At 35.3% G+C, this 18,802-nt stretch overlaps 1 protein-coding gene across 8 annotated transcripts in view; it reads left to right on the top strand.

Annotated features, from left to right (window-relative positions):
• The window catches only part of LOC141451839 (uncharacterized), a 23,828-nt gene continuing 5,026 nt past the window's right edge, over window positions 1-18,802 (top strand). Inside the window, exons 1-5 of one of the 8 annotated variants that reach the window (XM_074123570.1) lie at window positions 1-696; window positions 1,946-1,979; window positions 3,817-6,241; window positions 6,356-6,512; window positions 6,682-6,885. In XM_074123570.1, the coding sequence (XP_073979671.1) occupies window positions 6,862-6,885 (24 nt within the window). In that variant the 5' untranslated portion in view covers window positions 1-696; window positions 1,946-1,979; window positions 3,817-6,241; window positions 6,356-6,512; window positions 6,682-6,861. Of the gene's footprint in view, window positions 697-1,945; window positions 1,980-3,816; window positions 6,242-6,355; window positions 6,886-18,802 lie in introns of all 8 variants that reach the window. The other 7 variants (XM_074123583.1, XM_074123560.1, XM_074123575.1 and 4 more) reach the window with 7 other exon arrangements.

Consider the following 18,802-nt stretch of genomic DNA (forward strand, 5'->3'; position numbering starts at 1 on the left):
TGAAAACATTTGGCTCAGTTCAGTTGTAAGGAAGATCATTTAAATAGATGGTACTTGGATAAACAAAAATAATGAAGGGGGAATTAATACTCATATTCAAAAAAGTGAGCTTACTAAATTCCCAAACGATTAAATGTGACGAATGTCGGCAAAACAGTGGCGTTAAAAAAAGTGTGCTTCCAATTAAAATTATTAGCCTGTTTGCAAATATTTGTTCCTAAGCACCTCAGTGTTTGAAAAATATATTTTCTGGAAAAATGTTTTTTTAAATAAATGTGTAACTTTTAAAGGAATTATGCTTTTCTATTTACAAACTTGTTCAGGTTCAACCATTAATATGATTGCAATGTTTACTTTATTAAAGTTATTCATGGTATGTATCGGTGTCAATCAGAAGAAGTGGATTCTTGCATGTATCTGCGTAGTTATTGTACAAATGTAAAAACAGTCCATAGGTTATAGATGCAGCATCCTATATATGTTTTCTTGTTAACTTGGAAGCTGCTGGCTGGAGCTGGAAAAGTAAGAATTAACTAGTATTCTAATAAACAAGTTCGGAAATTTATTCAGTTTTTAATCTGTTTTTTATTTTATAGGTTTCTAATTGTGCGGCTGACATCAACTGTAGTGGACACAGAGTGATGAATATAAATTCGTGAAGATTTTGATCATATAAAGCAGAGAATTTTAATTTCAGTAAGTAATTACCTAATTTTCAGTTTTGTTTTTTGATTGTGAGATATATCCGGATTAAGGGCCAAATTAACTAAAAAGAGATTTGGTACAAATCTTCATGACTCTCCTTTGCAGTTCTCATAGTTGTTTCATAATATGTTTCTTCTTCTAACTTTAATTTTTGACTTAAGATAAGATCGCTTTCATCGCATATAATTCCAAGTATGTTATAATACAAATTTTAAATCGTTTAATATAAGTTGAAACAATAGTAACAGAATCGAATAGTCGGTATGTTACCTCTAACTGCATGTTCGAGGAGCAAGGCCTGGTACTGAGAGTCTGTGATTTTTGGATTAACATTGTTTTTATTTTTCCGGTTTAGTCCTCTTTTAGTGCAACATTTTTCTTATTAATAGAATCTTGATCAAAATTCCTGTACTGCGAGCAACGCTAAGTACCCATCTAGCTCCTAATACTTGATATAAAAACGCCACCAGAGATTTCATCAGATTTGGGGACAGCTGGATGGTCATTAATGGCAAATATGGTGTGAGAGTGGGTGTTCCAACAAATTCAAATCCAGTAATTTTCCCATTATTAGTGCACCTACAAAGTCACAGAGGACCCTACCCTTGTGCAGGTGCTTGCATGAATAATTTATTAGTTTATTTTATTTTTTTATTCATTTTTATTATTATTTTTATTTATTAATTTTATTTTGATTTTTTGCACCCTTGACCTCTTCTGACGATTTCATCCATGTGGTCCAGACAATTAAGTTTTCAAAGATTGAATCTTCATTCCAGATCCATTGGCCTTGAGATTATTGTCAAAGTCTTTATTTATTTTTGTCAAGCTTTCGAGCTAGGAACTAGATCATCTTCAGGATTGTGGAACATTAATTACCTTAATATCACACCACTAGACCAGCGACAAAACCATGTCACTTTTATATTTAATTGAGGAAAATTTAAGTAAACTAACTTTCATCATTAAAAGGAAGAGAGAAGAGGAGGCGCGGAGACCACACTGTGTCGTCATAGGTTCTTCTAGTGCAATGAATAAATTATTTGCACAGTAAACAATAAATGAATAAACGGTTTTTTAATCGCACATCTTGGAGATTATGATGAAATTTTATTGCAATACCATCTTTCGGGGCTGAAGGTAGTTGATGACAATAAAATCTGATTTATTTATCTTGAATAGTTAATAACTCTTTGAAATTTAAATCCCTTTGCTCATGTATAACTTTCTTTTTTTGCAGATTTTGATGTTTGCGGGGACAAGATGTTTGATAAGTAAGTGCTATTTTTGTATCTTTTTTGTCATATCTTGTCCGGCCTTTAGAGCGTGCATATTCCATTGCTGTCCCCTGAACTTTTCTCTTGGTTCCAAAATGTCAACTTTTTCGAACCTGGAGTTATCAACTTACGTTTTATTGGGGTGCCAATGTGAGGCTCTTATCTCCCAGTCCCTTCTCACAACAAAAATCAAAAAGTCTTCCCCCAGAAGTAGTTCCTTTATCTGATATCGTAAGATACCACTGACCGACTACAAATATTCTAGCATTTTTTTTGAATGACCGAATACACAGTCTAGTATTTGCGAAGGTGTCACTGATCTAAACAGAGGCTTACCGTAACGCTGCTCGACTCTATTCTTGCACTCAGAGCTGACCTTCCTATCTGTTTTATAGATTGTAATCAGCATTCCTTCCAAAAACTACTATTCTGAACAAGAAGAGAAAAACATTTTCGTCTACTCGCTTCATCCCTTTCAGCCGAGAAAACTCATACGTGTCTCTCTAATGCCTCTCTAGACTCTATATTATCCTCTTAGTTACCCTGTCATAAGATTGTTTTGTATCGGCGACCGCTTATACAATAATAGAACGGTGACGTTGAACTCCTTGCGAACTAGCTCATTTTTTCATTCCCTTCTGTAGCGGCTTGTACAGGTACCAAAAGAACTTCCTTGAGCAAAGCTATTGAGCATTCTTGAATATTTTCCCACCAAACACACCTTTCTAAACATTCAAAAACTTATAGCAAGGTCTCAGATTCCTTTCTCTTGTAATTTCAAAGTATTGAAATCCTAGTAAGGAACGTGTGCTCCGGCAACTCCATATCAGTCCGGTTGACCAGTTCATAGAGAGTTCAGCTAGCTTATCTTGAACGTTTATGTGTTCTAGAGAGAACTTTAACTGGCACTCGGTGTATGAGAGGCGTTGGACGATAAGTGTGTTTGAATTACCCACCTGAGGTGCTTGTCGCCTTTGTCTCGTTGATCTCTAGTGCATTACTTCCAGGGGCCACAGCGTTTTGTTTTTATTTTACGACCATTCTTCCTTACATCATCTAATATTAAATTGGTTCCAAAAACGTACAATAAAGTCCAACTCGAACTTATTGTACTCAACAACAACATCGTGCTTTCCTTCAGTCTTCATTCATCGCCCTTATTTCAGTTTTGTGTGATCTTATCCTGCAGCCATTTAGACATGCTCCTTTACTTCTCGATATGACTTATTTTGACGTCCACCATTCAGCTGTACGTTCCTATTCAGGATATCATTCCATACCGGTTAACATCCATTATAGAATGGGCCAACGTCTCCAAGTGTAGAGGAGAGAATGCCTTGTATAGAATGCCTGACGAACCGTCGAGCGTAAATCAATTTCTGGAAACCCAGGTGAAACTGAAATTTGTGGAGGAGTAGGTCGGAAGGATTTTAAGGTTTTCAAAAAAAGGATGAAACATGTAATTTTTTGGATAGAATTCACAAGATCAAGTCGATACATTTTGAAGTTATCTAATTTCTATAACTATAGTTGTTTATAAAGATAGGTTCGAAGTAGGTCAGCTCAGTCCCGGATAAATTCAGATAATGCAATCGTGGTGACAGGCAGACGGTACAGGGTGGGTACCTTGCTGTAATTTTCTTATTATTATAACTAATATATAAATTGTAAATACATCTTATCCATATAAGAAAAAAAAAAATCGTGACACTCTCTGATCACCAGCTTTCGGATGAGCTGTGATTTTTCACAATGTCTGCAGTAGTTACATCAAACAGTGTCAGGCCAATAATTACAATTGCTAATGATATCGTTTTGTTTTTCATGAAACAAGCTGGAAATCATTTGGAAGAAAATTAAAAACATTTCTAGGAAAGGGATTCCCACGCGAAGAGCCCGGGTTCGAATCCAGCTGCTGGCTCTTAGACTTTCTCTTCCTAGGAGCTACTTAGGAGTGTTGTAAGTAACGAGAGAACACTGTCCGGAGGCCGGCAGGTTACTGATTAAAACCCCAACTTCAAATATTGAATTGTTAGCTAACAGAAATCCTTATTTAAAATGAAGATAGTAAACTCCAACTTTGATGAGTGCAGACCTTTTTTTTTGCAAGATGATGATAAAGCTGTTCATCAACCATCTTTCGGGGCTGATGAGTTTTTGATGATTACCACTGTATCTGATTGCAAATTTTGGATTATTTTTATAAAGTACACAATGGCTTGCAATGTCTGTTTAGAAAAGAATGAATATGAGACTAAGTAGGCCGTTGAAGAGGGGAGCCGATAACAGAGACCACCTCACTTCGCAATAAATTCCTCAGAAATTCTAAATATGACACTCAGATTTCCTTAGAGGCCATATTCTGTTCTACTAGCGGTAATTATGTCGGCTTGATGGGGTAGTCTCAACACTCTCCTAAGTTAAAAAAGACTACTTACCTAAGGAAAGGCCTTGTGCTTCGGGGACAAAGTCCTCTAAACAATCTTCTCTGTGCCGTCCATCCTCAGCCACGGATCGCATGATATTTGGATTGTGTTGAGGTGAAAATTGATTTCAGTTAAATAGTTCTTACATTAACGCTTCACTGGATCTATGTATTTTGTTTGAGTTTTGGGGTGTCATTGTGTTGTTGGGATAGGTGGCTGGCCCACAGGGACATAAAGGTTCTGAAGAAGTGGATATTCCAAATCCCTTTTTGGCCTTACAGTTGGAATAATAGGAAACTTTTTTTTTGTAATGTCACTGTTGCAACTTTGTCCTAAATGTTTTGCTTTCAAAACAAAACTATCCTGGATGCTTTTACCAAACGAAAGCTTCATTTCTTCTATTCAAATTGTAAATTTGTTCGTATTTTAAAATGGGAGAGTAAATTTTATTTGCATCACTCAGAAGAGATGCTTGGCGTCCTACGAACTTCTCTTCCTTCCTATTCCTAATTTTCGATTTAGTCACTTTATGATATGTCACATACGAATGATGGTCTATATTTTTTCCAAAACATTGTAACTCTCAGCCTCAAGAGTACATTAATTTTTTTCTCCATTAATTTAACATTATCTTTTGAAGAAACATCTCTCCGATTTCTTAACTGTTAAGATTAATCCGTGTGCAATTAGGTGCTTTTAATTAATTTTAAGTTATTTAACAAGGCCATGTAATAATTTTATGTGAAACGAATCTTCGGCTCTAGGTGGGTATTCCCTTTACCCCTCCACGTCTGTCTGATGTTTTGTTCAAGTAGAATTCTGTTACCACTTAGTTTTACCATGAATGCAGTTAGTATAATCCGAAACGTGGTTAGACCCATCTTGCTGAATTTACTTATGTACAAGTGATCTTGCCATATGTGCAAGTGTGTGAGGTGAACTGACTGTACATGGCCTATATTATGTGAAAGTAAATCGAAATGGTTAAATTTTCCTAATTAACTAAATCTAAATTTAATTTAGAATTTTTTAAGTAATTATGTATCAAGTTTTTTTGTAATCATTCAATATAAATACTATGGTTAATTTTTGTTCCTTTATACAATTTCTCTTTGGAGATGTTTCTTGTTCTTTAACCCCGGCTCGCTTCAGTGGGGTGTTGTATTATAATGATGCTGAAAATTTGTACTTATTTTAAATAAATATTTTTATTTTATTGTTTTTATTATTATAAAAAATTAAGTATAAAATAACTATAAAATTTTAAGTTTAAATAGTTAAAAAAAGGCCTATTAATGTAGGTTATGCGGCCTGGCAGATTATAACAGAAAAGCAAATATTTCAGTGAGTTTCTTGTTAAATAACCTAGTAGTGGACCAAGTCAAATACTTTTAAAAATGTTATTCAGCAACATTATCATGTAGCAGACAATCAGACATTACTTAGTGCCAATAGAAGAATGAGTAGTTGAGGAATTACAAGGTAAAAGAAATAGCATTCACTTTAGGGAAAACTAAGGTACCCTGCATTCACCGCTGGAATCTAAGAAAAGGAAGTGATGGTTCTTTCCCAAACTGAACAAATACTCTGTAATGACAAAAATTCACAAAGTTTTAATGTTAATTGCATTTACAAATTTTACATTCATTCATTTTAAACTGCTGAAAGCGGCCTTTTAACCTTGAGGCGGCACTGCTAATTAGCATGGATATTCTCAGAAATGTTTGCCAGACACTTGTCGACCACGATTCCCAATACCCCAAGTTAACTAGATGTAAATGGAAATGGCTTTCACACTTGTGTTCCACCTTTCGATGTATTGCTCTTTGACAGGTACTAAGATTAGAGCCAAAAAATAAACTCAAAATTTGTGAATTAAAATTATAATAATTTATGAGTATGTTCTGCGAGTTTGTTCCACATTTTAATGGCGTGTATCATCTTTAGTTCATTGTATACGTGGTTGGGCCTCAGTGGTGTACATCGTTTTCATGTTTCTGACATGGTTTGGATTTTCATCCATCAGTGGAGATTGATTTATCAGCTAAAGTAGAGAATTTGACTTCTACTCATAAAGCACGGTGTCACTCACACATACGTAAAGGTATCTATTTTTGGCAAAAGCTCGTATTTTAGGCAATACTAATTTTTTCTTTTAGCACTTTAAAATAATTAGGGGAGTTGCGAAGATTTGAAAATTAAAACAATGAAAATCTGGTAATTTGACTTACACCCTGTGCTGCACATTTAATGCGATCATAGCGGTTTCTTAGTGATAGTGTCCAGTACTTCCGGAAGGTTGAAAGTAGGAGAGGACGTCCTTGCAGCAGTTGGTTGTGGAGAGAGGGTGCTGTTTGAAGGAGGGGCAAGCCGCTAACTTCACTTTCTGTTCAATGTTGCCGTGCTGACAAGAAGTGCCGACAATTCTCGAGAGTTACCTCATAGTGACTATCATGCGTACCTCAGTTATTCTCGCAGTAAGTACGACGTTTTCTTTTAGGTAGTATTAATTGTTACCAGAACATCAAACACATTTCTACAGAAAGTAATTCATCGTAGGAGCGAGGGCATGAGGCAGGCGGGCCCCTGAGCGCGACATTATTACTAAATTTTGTAGCGTCTTGTGCGTCGAAAATCTCTTGAAATTCCTACTTTAATTTAATGCATTACATAACGTGCTAAAATATCATATTTGAAGAAATTACTGCTAACGCTTGGAAAGGATTTTTTCAGCTTCCTGCGATTCTCTTGAATGCACACCAGCGAGTTTTGTAAATTTCCTACACACCCACATAGATTGCTTCTGTTGTCTTATTTATGTGAAGTTTTTTTAAAAAGAGCATACCAATGGAGGGGTTCTTGAGACTTCCCTTTAAAGAATCAGTAATTAATCAGCACATATTATCAAGAAGATACATAATACTAGTGATAACTAAATATGTTGCAGAGAGACATTTTTTGAGAATCTAACGACTAACGTCTTAAATTTCTTTGTCGGAACCTAAATTTTACTGACTTCAGTATAATTACCTTGTTATTATAATGCATATTTTTACGAATGATTTAAATATTTTTTGCTATTCTGCCACTTGAACTCATTTCTAGATCAGTCTTCAGACTTCCTGCCAACCAACTTCACCCCTCCTTCGAAACCCCCTAAATGAAGTTTTCTGGAAAAGCATTTTCAGTTAATTTATTTTCTATTTTAAATATTCTGTTTTTTTCTGTGGCTGTTTCAAATAACTTTCTTTTCCATTGCCTTGTAGGAGAAAGCAATAGTACAGATTTGCGAATTGTTCAACGGAAAACCAGTCTTAACTTATAAAATCTTAAAATCTTAATTTATAAATTTCTAAAAAAAGGATCCCAATTTCCAAAGCAATCTTTCTTGTCCAATTGATGATTCGTAAATGTAAGTAAGATCTCATTTGGAAAGCCTAAGTGATCTTTCTGCACGCCAGCTATGAGAGCCAAAGGCTCTCTTAATGCGACCGTGTGTCTTAGATTACCAATTTTAAGCTTTGCTCCAGTTGCTGCTTGATGAAGTTTCATAAACCGAAATCATGTTTAGCCATTATACACTTCAAAATTCTTATATTGCTGCTCCTCAAATCTATATTTTATTTGAATTTCCTGAGTCTTGCTTTCTTGAGAAGTTCTCAAATCATTCTGATAATCTATGGTATAGTAAAGTAATCGCCTATTTTTTCAGGCAGGCTTAACGTCCAACTACCAATTAGGTGTGAACAGGGCTCATACTTTACTATAAACAATTATTCTAACAATAAAAAGTCGTAAGCAGGATTTGAACTGGAGATTTCCTACTTACAAAGCCACGCTCTTGACCACTAGACCAACACCCGCCCCTGATAATCTATTGTTCGTTGAATTGCATTTATAACTAACATGTTAGCACCAACAATTTTAAAATAGGAACGCTTGCTATTACAACAGCTATTACAGCGTGAAGTTTTTTTTTATGCTTTGAGGTGTTGATTGTTACTCTGACAAGCTCACATTCTTATCGTTCTTATTGCGGCTTCTTTCTTCATTTCGAAAAAACATTTCCACTTTGGGCACATTGTGAAGCCACTAGACATCGTGAATAGATGGTTACTTCACACGCATCACAGTGAAACTCTAAATCAGGGTGTCAAACTCAAATTAAACCACGGGCCACAACATATTTACACATTTTTTTTAATTTCCAATATCTGGATTCAGAGACTGAGAACCGACAATCTTCATTAGGGCAGATAGATGTTTATCAGGAAATCTTGATGTAAATGCCGTTTTATTTAATTTCAATGGAAATAGTTGCTCACACAAAAACGTACTCCAAAAATAAAAATAAAATAAGTTTGTACATCAAACATTTTTGGATATTTCTCACCTAAATTCCTAATTCGTCTTTTAAAACAAAATCATTCTGGAATTCCATTGTGAGTGGGAGACATATGGCTTCCAAACGTCTCTGGAACCAAGTCAGCGCGTTCCTCAGGAAAGGCCCTGGACCACGTGTGTACTCGTCTTCAGTAGTTTACGGAAACTGAGAATTGTGTTTACATTGCCTCCATCTCCACTAAGCGCTATTTCCTTCATAAAAACTTTTTCTAATTTCATTTTATTTCAGTACTTCGTGGGCCACAAGAATTTACCTCGGGGATCGCATGCGGCCCATCGGCCGCCAGTTGGATACCCTGCTCTAAATTATGATGATATTGTATCTAGTAGCTTCAAAAATTGCAGTACTTAATTTTATTAAATTCTAATATTTTTCCTACATCATGAGCAGAACAATGAATACCAAGATATCACTTTTGCTTTATTGCTGGTGTTACCTTCGTTTTGGATTAACAAATAAGAAATGCATTCTTTTATGTCCGTGTAAATTGCCAAATTTTTATATCAAATTTCAGATTTTTTTTTTTATTGTCGTGTATATGAGGTTATGGCGACGTCTGAAAATAACCATTCTTTTTCTCTGCCTAAAATCGGAGGTGAATTGTTAAAATGAGTAAGAGCTATCCCTTGTAATGACATTAGAAGGACGGAAGTTAAAAGTAGTTGACACTAGTAATTGTCGATGTGCATTTCTGACTAAATTGAAAACTACATGTAACACCTTTGTGGCCGACTGCATGCATTTATAATTGTGACTATACACTGCTAAGTACTTGAGAATTTATCGAGCGGCTTTAGAATAAATGTTTTTTGTGTAGTACGTGTGTCAAGTACGTTACTAGTTATCTGGAAGAAATTTTAGGGTAGTGTTAAAGCTTAAGCAGATAAAAAAAACTATTGTAATGAATAGTGTTGCTCTATTCTAAAGCATTTTGTTCGAGATGTTGTGGCGGTTATGGGAAATTTAAAGAAAAGTGAAAGCGTAAAGCAAAGGCATTATTACCACCCATTTCAAGTGTAGTCAATTTTAATTTCTAAGCTAAAAGAATTACAGTTATAGATTGAATAAGATATGAAGGAGGGCAGGCCTAGGAATGTGACTCGTCCTTGGGCGAACTCGAGGTCTGAAGTATACCAGAACCAGCCAGGGGTAGCTACCTCGCAGTCCCCCTCTATCTGGCACCTTGGAGGACACGCCCTACTTCCGGCTCTGTTGTCTTCCTGTTCAGTGCGAATGTCCTCGCTAGAAAGTTGCTACTGAGTAACGAGACGTACATGATAAAACACTTAACAATTTATACTCTAGATTGACTGATTAATGTTTAGCCATCTTTCCTGACTAATTCGATTTAACGTAATCTGAGAATTGCGGTCCTTTTTAGACTTGACCGTAGTCAGGCAAGATCGTCGAAAAACATTGGAATTTGGGTTATGAATGATAGTATGATCTATCAATGCTTCCAATGGCGACGTACAAACATTCAAAACTGTAGTTAGGACGGAGGTCTCAGCATTACAACGAATACGAAGATCCTAGAAACAGTTCAATGAACGATTGCAGTGCTTATGTCTAAAAGTTAAGGGTAAGTCACATACGATGAAGTCTGTGTGTACTAAAATTATGCCTGAATAAAAGTTGAAGAACTTAGAAGCCAAGTTCTAAGGTTACCAAGAAGATAACTGCTCTTCCAGAATAGAGGAGGTGATTAACTAATCCATTTTCAGTACTGGATACATCCAGGATGATAGAAGTAGGAGATCTGAATAGAATGGCGTTACCGGACATTGCAATTTGAACTGATAACAATAAATAACGAAAAAATGTTGATGTGCGTTATTGGGTCAGCGTGATACTACAGATCTTATAAAGGGGTAACTTTAGAGATTTCAGATGTTAAACCGCTCTTCAGGTTCCAATTCCGTACAGGATATACATCATGTACGCCAAGGACCTTGTTGGGAATATCTAGAGCAGCACTGATTAGAGGGGCTTGGGCAGAAGAAAGAACTAAAAGATGTAGAAGCAGACTTTATGGATAATTTTATAAAATTAATGAATAATTTTTATCTAGGTTTAATCTATAGTAAGAGATTTTTAGTTAAGTAAACATGATGTATTTGTGTACATATATTGTGTGAGTGAGTATGCATATGTGAAAATGTAAATTTTTATGCTTTTACTAATATAAATGGTCCATAATTCACATGATGTTATGATGCAATAAGATTAATCACTGGAGTCCGTAATGGAGTTTCTATTGAGAGCAAGAAATCTAAGAATTGCTTGTGAACCGTTCTGAAAATTAAACTTTCAGACAGAAGTTGAATTTAGCACTAGAGCTAGCGTTGATGACCACATCTTGAAGCGCATATTGCCTGCACTTGGCTCTGCCAGTCACATTGTGAGCGCTTCTATTAGTGATACTTTAAAAAGAAGATGAAAGCGGCAAAAGTAGAGATCCCTTTGGTACACTTTCAAAGGAGCTCATGCAAAAAACTTTTTCCCAATTTATTTTTATTTTATTTTTTTTCTCAATAGTGAGGTTTTCCGTAACCGTAGAGGCTTCCTCGGAATCCATCTATCCACTTCTCCTTAGGTCCGTCATTTCTTTTTCTTCCTTCTGCTTCCCAGTCTAGCCATTCTCATTCATTTTATTTGACCGTACCATCCAAGTTTCTTTTCCTCCCCTTCTGCAACACTTTTTTTTTTACGAACACTATCTTTCTTATTTTTTCCTTTCTTTCTTATCATTTGGTTGCTGTTGCATGAAGCTTCCTCCTGGGAGTTGCAATCCCAAGGGGCCTAGCACATACTCCATATATTTTTACTATACAGTAGGGACACAATAACTTACTCTACATTCACGTAAGCAAGCATAACAAGGCACTACACGCCCAAGGGCTACCTTCCCTTGGAGATACCTTCGGCAAAGGGTGTAAACCCTTTAAATCGAAGATACCCGATACACCTTTAATCCAAGTGTATCAAGGGTCAGGCGTTGGGCCGAAATCACTACCCTGCAAAACCTCAATTGGAAAATTGAGAAGGCTAGAGCACTTCATGGGCTGTATGGCAAGAAAGATTGAATATGGGACATGTTGAGATTTTAACGTTTAAAAAACAACATTCACTCAAAATTCAATTTATTGCTATAAACTGTTTCGTTTTGAGGGAACATTTTTAAACGTTTTCGTTTCTTTCTAAAATAGAAAATTCGCACGATTGGGCAAATTACCTTCACGAAGTGAAACAAAGTCATTAAATAACACTTATTGCCAAATAAAACGTTGGACGTTTTATCCGCATAAAAAAATTTACTTCGCTTTTCTAAATGCAAAATAGTTTCTTGTCAACCAGAGCATTCTGTAAAGTTGATTGCTATAGTTAGAATTAAAAACCCTATCATTCCATTTCACTTTGAATGGAATTCAGAATACAATTTTTGACAAGGTAATCCTTAATTATATAATCTCATAGATACTCCAGTTTACTTCTTTAACTTTCATAATTACTAGGTTTATATTCTGTATTCAGGTTGGGGTCAGCAGGAATTCTGAGAGAGAATTCTCACCTTGAGTCGACCCTCACTCCTAATAATTTAGATTGGTTAGTCTTACAAAAGCTAATGTGAAACCCGCGCACTTCTTTCGCTTTAGTAACAAGCTACTTCAAGTTCTGTTATTATATTCGTGGTGGTACCCAAACAAACTTTAAACTTCAGGCTCACTGCGATTTTTCGCGTTGAGATGTTTTTTGTTCACAGACAATCCATTTTTAAAACCCATCTTTTTTTTTTTTTGATGCAGGGTGCCTCAAAGCGGGTATTTCCTGTAAAATGCAGCAAATTTGCCACAATCGGAATACTTCCTCTAAGCATCATTAAGAGAAAGCAATAAGTAATGCTTACTAAACCACTCAAGTGAGCATGGCCTGCCGTGCTACAGTTACACCATATTGAAATCATCTACAAGTTACGTAAATAAATGAAATTAAATATGAGGAAGCCAATATTTCACATATGAACCAAACATACTTCATTCTCCTTTTGAATTCTGTAATATTTAGTTACATAAATGATTTCACTTAAAAGAATATTATCTGGTTCAAATAATTATTTATGGAAAAATAATTTCTGAAAATAGTGGGCCGCCAGCGAATAATTTGGGGCATTATCAACAAATTAATATGGCCAGTGGTTTTTAGCTGACTACTGGATTGTTATGTGCAGTCCACTCATTACGCAACACCTGTCGTTAATTATTCACTGTATTTGTTTACATCCGTCTACCTCCATAATCTGGTTCCTACAAACCTGTTCTCGCTTTGATAATCAGTATTAATTTGAGAAACAAAAATTAGATCAGTATGTAAATAACTAACATCACAAAAAGTTATATTAATAATTTGAAATAAGGATGACTCCTGAAAGTCGACTTTTCAATGAGAGAGATAACAGCTTTCTTCCAAAGTGCATTTTAGAGCAATTTAGAGAAACAATCTGCATGTTTTTTTGGTTTCTAACTTCATCCGGATTTTCATTCATCATTAGAGATTAAATCAACTATTTGGAGAAGAAAATTTATTTGACTTCCATTACGTGCTGTCATTCACTACGGTCATTAAGTTTAGTTGAAAACTTGTTTTCAGAATTTGTTGATATACATTAATAAGAACAATATTTACGTTATTTCAGACCAAGAGAACAACTGTTCTCAATTGCTGGTTAGCTGGATGACGTGTGGGATTTAGTTACCGCGTCATTTGAATGTTGCGTTTCTCCTTACGTCATCTCGATTTCCCGTTAATGTGCAATAGGGGAAAAAACTATCACAACAGAAATGCAGCATTTCTAGGTGTATGGGAAACCATTATCTGTTATTATTATAATTTAGTTATTTATTTTTTTATTTTTTGTACCGTTGGTAGGTTTTACTATTACGCACCGCCTCCTACTGAGGGGCAGTGAAACCAAACATTTTGTATAAAAATATATTTTGAAAACTTTAATCGTTCATTTGCTACTCGCCTCCTCCAACTACACCTAATTTGATAGTTGAACGTAAAGCGCGATTCAAGAAAAATAATGATAAAAATTATTCCAACATTTTAGGAGAAACAATCTCTAATATTATGAAAAAGCCCAATAACCTCAAGTTTTATATTTCTTTTCAATACTTCCTTGAGTTCAGACAGGGTCTTTAGGAGTAAATCCTTAAATCGGAAGTACTCCTTTTCAGATCGACTTGCCCTATCGATAATGATTTTCATCAATGTGAAATCCAATAATTATTATTTAATATTTCAACCATAAACGAATATTTATTTGAATGTATGTAAATTTTTCTAAGATCAGAAAAAAATATTTCATTAGTCTCCACTATTCTTATTTTAGAAATAGTCCTTCGGCAACATTTCAGCTGAAAATAGTGGAGACTATTATTGGTTTTTTCTATTCTTGGAAAAATGTCACCTTTAAATGTATAAATTTATGATTTGGAAAAACATCAGTCCAAAAGGAATGCTTTTACGAGTTTTCTAGCATAATTCTCTCACTTCGTAAAGTGAAATTTGACTGATTAAACTGTTCTAGGAAGATAGTTGCTTTCAAGGAAAAAGTCCGTAATTACACTTGGTGTGCTGTTATTATTACGTGATAGACGATATCTGTGTGGCATGTGGTTTCCAGATGAAAGCGAAACCGCCTAATTTAATTCAGACGGAAGTAAAGTAACTGGAGCTAAACGCTTCATTAATCATCGATTTTATCATACATTCTCAACTGAATGGACTGTAATTAATTCATGTCTTCAATTGGTATTTTACTTAGTGTGGCTTTGATTGTCCCATTAGATTTAAGCTAAATTCAATTGTCGTTTAGTCCAGTTATCTTAGTTAAAAGAGCGGAAAATATTGTTATGGATCAAAATTTCCCATACGACTCCTGTTCCAGATGGTTTTCACCGCCAGTCTGTTTGCGATCTCATGATTCCTGCATGAGCCTAAAGAAGATGTACGCAAACCAGACGCGACAAGAGAACAATTCTTGTAGCGAGGAGGAAAGTGCCGGTGCAACGTATGTTCAGGCCCAGATGGTTCAGATACGTACTCAGTGCAAGCTGTATTTAAACCAATGAAGACTTCGACAACACATTTTAATGGACGAATGGTATCCAAGTAAATAATATTCTCAAGGATTGAAAAGAAATTTGCAAGTCTCAAGGGGTCCTTTTTCGGAGGTCAAAGCACATGATGTAACCCACTTTATTAAATCCTGAATTGAAATTATATTAAGGATCAGCCATTAACAGAATCTCTTGAAAAAAATACTTCCTCCTCTTTTTTAATAAAATGGAAGTACCAGTTTCCAGATCGCATTTTCACTTTTTGGAGATTTGCTCCAAAATGGTTCCGATATTTTTTGAAGTTCGTATATATAGCTTTACACAGTAGATCGTTCTTAAGTGCAGTTCAGAGGAAGCATGAGTAGGTTATTTCAGTAAAACTTATTGAGCTTGGTAATAATTAGTTCCTTTAAAGAAATTGTTTTTTTGTAAACAAACTAAATATCGGTTATTAGAAAGCAGAACAAACTTTTAATAATTAAAAATAGATATGTAATAAAATGAGCTAGTCCATGAGGCGTGTAGATTACGTAATAGCCGACATGAAGTATAAGAATGTGGCTAATCCACTCTCGAAATGTCAGCAGAGCACGCGCTAGTCCCACTATTCCAATAGATGTCTTAAAAAGAAGCGCTTTCTCTTTCTCACTGAACTTGACACTCGTAACTCGCTTCTATCATAAATTATCACTAAGCAAGTTAATTATCACATGAGCTTTTGTTTTGAGAATAGACTTCCTAAACGAAAAGTGCTGCAAGCTTTAAGTTTAACTATAACTAGTTCTCAATCTGAGCGGGTTCTATCATTCCTTTGGCTGCAACAGGCACTTTACACGCTCAGTCAGACTAACCTTCTTCTACATCGCTAATATTGCAACCTCACAATGTCATTATCCAGGCCAGTTTTTATCGTGACAGGACATTATCTTATTAATTATTTTTTAATGTAAATGATTCGAACCCAGGATCTCCGCGTGGGAACCCACTAACCACTGAGCTTAATCTCTTCCCTACTTTAGATGCACTTTTTGAAAAACTAAATAATTTGTTTCTAGTGTAATTTTCCAGTTTTTCGCCATTTTCTTAAAAATAGTTCGAACAACTTTTAATGTGCAACCGGATCTCAGATCCAATAATAGATCAAAGCTAAATCTTGTAATTACAATCCCAACATCTACATTTACTCAGTTCACTTTGCTCTTATTTATAAGGAGGATTGTAAGGCGTAGTTTCGGTAAGAGGAAGATGAGAGTGATATTTTTTTCTAACATTAGCTATTTTTGAATCATGTTTAATGTTTTGTCTGTTGTTTTGAATAATAAGTCTGAATTGCAGCTTGCAAAGCTCTTAACATGAATCACGTTGGCTTGAATAAAGGTTTCAGTGGATAAGCATTGTTAACGCCGCAGCCATTAGCAGAATATACATTCTTGAGTTCTTCCTGTCTACCCTACTAGAATGATACCAGAATGATGTCAGACACTATTCTATTATTCTGTCGTTGGCACTCTTCGCTTCAAAATGTATTAAAATCCTAAGACTCACTCATCACAATGGGCAGAAAGATTATTATCACTTTCAGTAATAATTTTTTTTATTATTTGCCAAGCTTTCGTTGTAGGTACTAGTTATGTTATTAACAGTTCAAATATTATTAAATTGTTATATCTAAGGTTGGTATGTTTAGGGTACTCATTCATCACTAATCAGTATTTAATGTCACATGATCATTCGGACTAACAGTCAGACATGTCATTCTGATGGACCGTATTTGACACCTTTCAGATGAGGCCAAAAACCCTAAAGGATGTGGTCTTTACCCACAGTCACATTCTTATCCATCCGTGCCAGCGAAAGAAGGAAATGTAACCTTATACTGTTAACGAAAATTTTGAATTTATTAACGAAGAGAAGGCTGGGAAATACTGAATATTTGACTAAAGGCGGATTGTTCTCACTCTCTGAACCAATTGAGGTTGCATTGAAGTTGCCTGTTGATCGTAACTTTAAATAATAAGAAGCTGTCTGCAGAGTTGAGATTACTCTAAGTGATGTGTCCTCTTGGTAGAGGGCTGGTGCTAAGATCTTGTTGAAAAGTAAGCGATTCACTACTGCGTGACTTATTTCTGTCATCGTTCCAAGAAGGAAGTGAGCGCCGACTCTTCAAGCTTTATGTAACACTGTTTGTAGTCAGGGAGGTACTCTAGTATATGGCTGGAATTGTAATTAGTAAAGTCGAATTGCAAACGGTTTATTTCACTGTTAAACATGCGTTGCATGTAGTAAGGGTGATGCCCTTGGTAGAAGTACGTGTACGCAACAAGAGGAGAAAGTGGGCCCGCCTTGGTTTGGCGGCCAGATCTAGTATTAAACATACAAACAGGCGCCAAAACTCAGCAAATGGTTTGATAACATTTTTTACGTTTTTGGTTTAATTCATCATTCTTGAGGTTTATCGAGAGTTTTATATTTTTGTTTGCACATTAACCATTTTCTTCTAAGTACCAGAAACCCTACATGTTCACAATGCTGTTGCCTTCCTAATCGTTCTAGAAACATTCTATTGAAGGAAAAAACATCCATATTTTTGCCAACTTTAGGTTTTGTAGATCTTCAGCCTCTTTCCGTTCTCCCTTCTCCTGTCTAACCAAGGGTTAAGGAACTCGAGTACTGAAGACACCTTAATCTGTTCCGGGTTCCATGATATACTCTTTAATTTCTCACAACAAAGGTTAATATACTTAGTTCGGCCAAATTCAGATATGTTCTTGTATGCCTAATGTCAACTACCGATTAGGTGTGGTGGACAGGGTGGATACAAATTCTTTACTACTAAATTTTTATCTACAACTAAAAAACATATACTCCGCCGAAGCGAGTACCATTAAAAAGTAGCTAGACGCGGAATTTGAATTGGGATCTCCCACCTACAAATCCAAGTTCTTGACAATACAACAATCACGTAGTTTCTTTATTATCCTTACACTTACTATTTGTCCCTAAATCTGTATTCCATTTCTATCAATGAAATCGTGAATACGCTTCTGATGGCTAGAATACTTCTGCAAGGGAATCTTAAATGTGAGCCCAAAAACTTGGCACGTTTTTGATTGATTTGATTGACGTCTACTTCCTTCCGTTACCGCAGACACATTTTGGGATGTTTACAATCTTAATTTCACATAACATTTTAAACATAAATTTTATTGTATTGGTGCATAACCGTATGAAACTTTTTCACCATTCTCTAGAAAACTCTACTTCAACGGGTTTAAAGGCTGTGCATCAGCATAATATCTGTACCTTTTTTTCCTTGCCCGTACTATTCTTACCAACGGTGATTGCGACTATTCAATGTACTCTAGAGATCTCCTTTGATGGCTGTCTGTGAACTAGTTTGAAGTATGAATAACTACTTTTGCTCTACCGCCAACTATTCCATTTCGATTATTATATTTCCTGTTTCAACCACTCCAGATTGCATCCTTCCTCCAGTATTCTCAAAACCAATTACAATTCCTTGTATAATAAGATTAGTGATAGCTTGATTCTGCGAAGTGCTCATTTTGAATATCTCATTTTGAAACGTACCAATGTTATTGGTAGCGCTTGCGGTAGCGTTAACTATTAAATGGTGAAAGTTTATTGATGTACTACAACAGAGAAAAGGCAGAAGTTCCATTTTCTAATTAAAACTTTCATTGAAAATTTAATGAGAAACCATCTATCCCTAATTAAATAAATTATATAAAAAATGGCTGAGAAAAAGTATCACATATCATCATCATAAGTATTAAAGTTGCTTTTTAGTTATCTGAGAGCTAGTTGTTTGAGAAAACTGTTGGAGTCATTTTTGAGTGAGTTTAT

The sequence above is a fragment of the Rhodnius prolixus genome, unplaced genomic scaffold (genome assembly GCF_049639745.1).
Source record: "Rhodnius prolixus isolate KJV_2025 unplaced genomic scaffold, Rpr scaffold_1, whole genome shotgun sequence".
NCBI lineage: Eukaryota > Metazoa > Arthropoda > Insecta > Hemiptera > Reduviidae > Rhodnius > Rhodnius prolixus.